The sequence below is a fragment of the Pistacia vera genome, unplaced genomic scaffold, assembly GCF_008641045.1.
Source record: "Pistacia vera cultivar Batoury unplaced genomic scaffold, PisVer_v2 Contig964, whole genome shotgun sequence".
NCBI lineage: Eukaryota > Viridiplantae > Streptophyta > Magnoliopsida > Sapindales > Anacardiaceae > Pistacia > Pistacia vera.
Genome location: NW_022196850.1, coordinates 18066 through 22820, shown reverse-complemented (window position 1 = coordinate 22820; position 4755 = coordinate 18066). Strand labels below are relative to the sequence as shown.

Genomic DNA, 4755 nt, shown 5'->3' with positions numbered 1-4755 from the left:
CTATTTACTTAGCCAAGAATCCTGTCTTTCATTCGCGATCAAAACACATTGACATACAATACCATTTCATCAGGCAAAAGGTGGAGGAAAAATTGGTGGTGTTAGAGAAAGTTGATACACTTGTTAATGCTGCAGATTTTCTTACAAAGGCAGTGAGCTTAGCAAAGTTTACATGGTGTGTTGATGAGGTAGGCCTTCATTGTGTGAAGTATTCGCCAAGTGGGAGAATGTTGGAGTTGTCAACTACTTCAACATTAATGGGTAATGGAGACACACTCGGGGCTCCCGCTGTAGGATTTCTTTTAAGTTACTAATTTCTTATTGGGTTGGGCTTAGGAATAGGAATCCATGTAAAACTAGGTTTAGTCTCTTAAACCTAGTATATAATCATATTTTTTCTCTTGTTATCGGTGAGAGAGCAATTTATTCATTGTAAATGAGAGAGGTGAGGCATATTGCAATAATATTGACTCAGCTGGACGTAGCCCACATTGGGTGAATCAAGGTAAATCGCGCGTATTATTTTCTTTGTTTACTGTTTGATTTGTTTTACTATTATATTTTGTTCCTGTTTTTTGTCTCTATTTCGTTCAGTTTGTAGGGTGGCCTTGTAGAGTAGCCTAGTGGAGAGGGTTGACTTGAGGTGTGGATAAGCTCGTAGAACAGGCCAAACCATAGAATGGATCTTCTCACAAAATGGGTCATCCCGTTAGATGGTCTCTCAACAAGATGGTTTTAAGCATGGGCCTAATCAGAATTGGGCTATTGCACTAGGTTGTACGTAGTTTTTATTCGTTATTGGGCATGGCAAGCTCTAATTCGATTTTTGGCTTATACAACTATTTATTCATAAAGTATAGTATTTTTATATAATTAATTATTTGCCCTAAGGACTTAGCATGGTGGTTTATTAGCCACTTAAAAATATTTATTTTATTACTTTTTATTAGTTATTTAGAAATGTGTTTAAACGTTGACTATGAGAGAACTCTCTTCTCCTTTGAAAACATTGACTGTTAAACCTAGTGAATTATAAGTCGTAAGATTTTATAAGTCGTAAGATTTTATAAGAAAGTTTCCTTTATTAGTTATTTATTACATTTGATTAGTTATTTAGTGTTGGTGGCCTTTTTGCATTTTTGAAAAGTTAACAAAAAAGTGAAACACATACAACGAAATAGGTAATGAATAACAAAGATACACTATTGGCTTAGGTCTAATGGTGGACCACTACGGTCTTTTTCTTGGACTTCGGCCAACCCGTCACCTCCTTACAAGAGCTCACTTCAAAAAGCATCCCGTTGTAAGCCTTATCATGACTCAAGTCAAAACAAAGAAGACCAAGGGAAACTTTTATGGAGAAAATGTGAGAAAGTTAAACATCCAACTTGTTAGTGAAAACATGCATGTTTAAGAAACATTTCAAGTGATCAGAATAATGAAATTGAAGCCAAAAAATTTGATAGAAAAATCAGATTTCGAAAATGTAGAAAATTCAAGGAAAACAAAGTTTTGGTCTAACGAAGATCATATCTGATAGCTTATGGGAAATCTACAAGGTTTGCGAGATTTGGTCTTTTGACTTCAATTTTGAGTATAAAAAAGATTTATTCTAACCTAGGATTTATGAATGTAAAAATACGAAAATTCTCCCAAAAAATGTAAAAAGGGCAACAAGAGGAAACCCGAAGAGGTGAATAGATTCCAATGTTCGTGGAAGATTTGATTTTGATTTTTTGGTGTGATTTGTATGGTGTTTGGGGACTGATTTCATGGTTGGAGTGTTTGGGAATGATAGATGTAGTGTTTGGGTGTTTAGATTTGATGGAGAAATGGTGAAAGTGGCTAGGATTTTGAATCGAATCTCTCGGTTTCTCTTTTATTTTGGAACAGTGGTTGCAAAATAATATTGGAATGTTAAGAATTCTTTAAGGCCTCGTTTGGATTAAGGGATTTTAAAATCCATGGATTTTGTACAATCCATGGATTCAAAATCCATGTATCTGATAAATTCCATTGTTTGGTTTAAATATAAAATCCATGGATTGTTGATTCAAATTTCCATGCACTCATGTTTGGTTAGATGAATACAATCTATGGATTCGATAAATAATTTTCAACTTTACCCTAAATATCCAAAACCAACAAAAATTCAACTTTCATCTAATTAAATACAAGTTAAGTTATATTTGATAGAGAAGTCCAATTATAACAAATAATTTTTTGTGATTTGGTTAAAAAAAAAAAAAAAGAAAATTCCAAGTTAATATAATATATTATCAACTATCTTCATTCATGATAATTTCAATAGTTGAATAATTTAATATTGAAACATATAACTTAACCATACCTATATAGAAAATTAGTGTCAATATAATGCACTAGCACCATGTCCAAAAACATACGAAACTTGCTGGAATATTAGCAAGTTTCATCATAGCATATTAGTGTCATAAAGCACTAAGCATTACAAAATAATCAGTTGCTAGTCATGCATCTGGAATCAAAAAAGCCAAAACATATGTCTTCTTCGAACACTTCATCATCTCAGCTGAAGAAGAAATCAGTTTCAAATGGGCATTTGACTATCTTTCTTGTCATAGCCAATCTTTGAATTTCAGAATGTCATCAATCTTTTTCAGCTCCTCATATATCTTCTTCCTTCTCATAGCTGCATCTTGTTTATGTTGAAAACAATCAGCAAGTTTAGAGATATGCTCACCTGCACCCTTCAAGACACCTTTTAGTTTAGACATTTGACAAGAAAAAGATTCCATGAGCATCTTGGTATCAGAAGTTTTTTGCTTCTTTTTGGCATGTTGTTGTTGACAAGTAGATGGGCCAGCTTGGTTTGCATTTTGGTTGCATGTAGAATAAGCAACATGACTTGCCTTATGGTTATTTGGTGAATCATTGGTCATGAATTGTGATTGTATTTCCTCATTCTCATCATCTAACAAGGTGTGTGAGGAAACATTATGCATAGAATGTAATCCTTGCATTTGTTCTTCTCTTTCAAGCTCTTCAACAACATTTGCAGGAGAATCCGCTGCCGCTCCAATTGCTTGATCTTTGCCAAATATTCGAGCAAGTTGGTCAAAATAGGGAAATGGCTTGTTTATAAGTCCATGGGTATTAGGATGAAACTGTTCAATCAAAGAAATATATATAATATTATTATTAGGACAATAAAAATTGTCTTCATAATTAATATGTAGCCAAGATTTTATATATATATATATATATATATATATAAAGTTCAAACATCGAAAGCAATGAGTGTGTGTAGATAAAGAGAGTTTACCTTAACTTCTTCAAAAACACTTTCATCAGCAGTGATACAATATCGTTTCGAATCCCATTCAAATCCTGAGCAACTGTCTCCTCGCATTTCACAAATGGCTTGATATTGTTTTTTAACATATTTATGCCTTGACTTAATATGAGGATTAGCCTTCTTGGAAAATTCAGGTAACCTTTCTTGCATGTATTTGTGTAAATCTTGAAAAGCTCCATTTTTAAATGTGCCATTTACCACCTTTCCAGTATCTACCAGATGTAGCATCCCACAAACTAAAAGAGCATCTTCTTCAGGTTCCCCTGCATTATAATTTCTAGTTTGTGAATTAGTGTCATCTTCCTTTTTGCCCATCCTAATATTTTCTATATACATGCTTTAAGAAAAAAAATGAATAATTAAAACAATCCACAAGAGAAAACTAAACATATAAAAATATATATCAATAACTGATAAAAGTAAACAAGTTTATATATATATATATATATATCTATATATACTATATATATAATAATCTATATATAATAGTGTGTGTGTGTGTGTGTGTGTGTGTGTGTGTGTGTGTACATTAAATCATGCACATTCCAAGTTATCTCAAGTATCCAAATAGCAAAATTAATTCCTGAGTCTACTATTTTGCCAATTGTTGAACATTTGCACTGCTAAGTTTTCTCTAAACTGATTCCACTCCTTTGAGGACTCAACATAATTAATATACTCATGCGGAAGTGCAGTCCCTTGTGGATGGTCTTCATCTAAATATATAGAATCGATTGGATCTACACTTATCTCTTGTCTAATCAAATTATGAAGGATGCAACAAGCAGATACAATCCTGCCAACTGTCTTGACCGGAAAACCACGATTGTTCTCTCAAAATGGTCCACCTCAATTTTAATACACCAAAGCACCTCTCAATTACATTTCTAGCTCTAGAGTGCTTCATGTTAAAGTACTCTTGAGGAGTTGCAGGCTGACTTCCTTGTCTCCACTTATTAAGATGATATCTTTGACCTCTATATCGAGTAAGAAAACCCTCACAATTTGTATAGCCAGCATCACACAAATAATAGTATCCTATCATGACAAAATTAAATTTTATTTAGATATAAATTCTAATTCACTTTAAGATTCCTAATGTAATGTATATACTTCATAATAGTTACCTTGTGCTACTCTAAGACAATTTCTTCTAGTTAATGCATTTATCAAAACTCTACCATCATGCGTTAGCCCTTCCTATCCTGGTAGAACATATATGAACTGCATATCCTGTGAACATACTCCTAAGACAATCATAGCTATCTCATTCTTTCTTGTACGGTGCTGATACAAGATTGTGCACCAACCAGAGTGATCCGATTGACCTTGACGAAATCGGAACCAATGTGTACGTAATTAAAAATAACTAGCAATGTATGTGAAAAGCAATAATAAAAGTGACACAGGAGAGTTTT

The 4755-nt window shown here is 33.1% G+C and overlaps 1 protein-coding gene across 1 annotated transcript; it reads right to left on the bottom strand.

The window, feature by feature from the left end:
• Nucleotides 1-2597: 2597 nt before the first annotated feature.
• LOC116121092 lies at nt 2598-3652 on the bottom strand. The gene is made up of 2 exons (XM_031407037.1): nt 3305-3652; nt 2598-3146 (listed from the first exon to the last, which is right to left on the bottom strand). The coding sequence occupies exons 1-2, from the start codon at nt 3650-3652 to the stop codon at nt 2598-2600; spliced, it is 897 nt and encodes a 298-aa protein (XP_031262897.1).
• Between the last annotated feature and the right edge of the window lie 1103 nt (nt 3653-4755).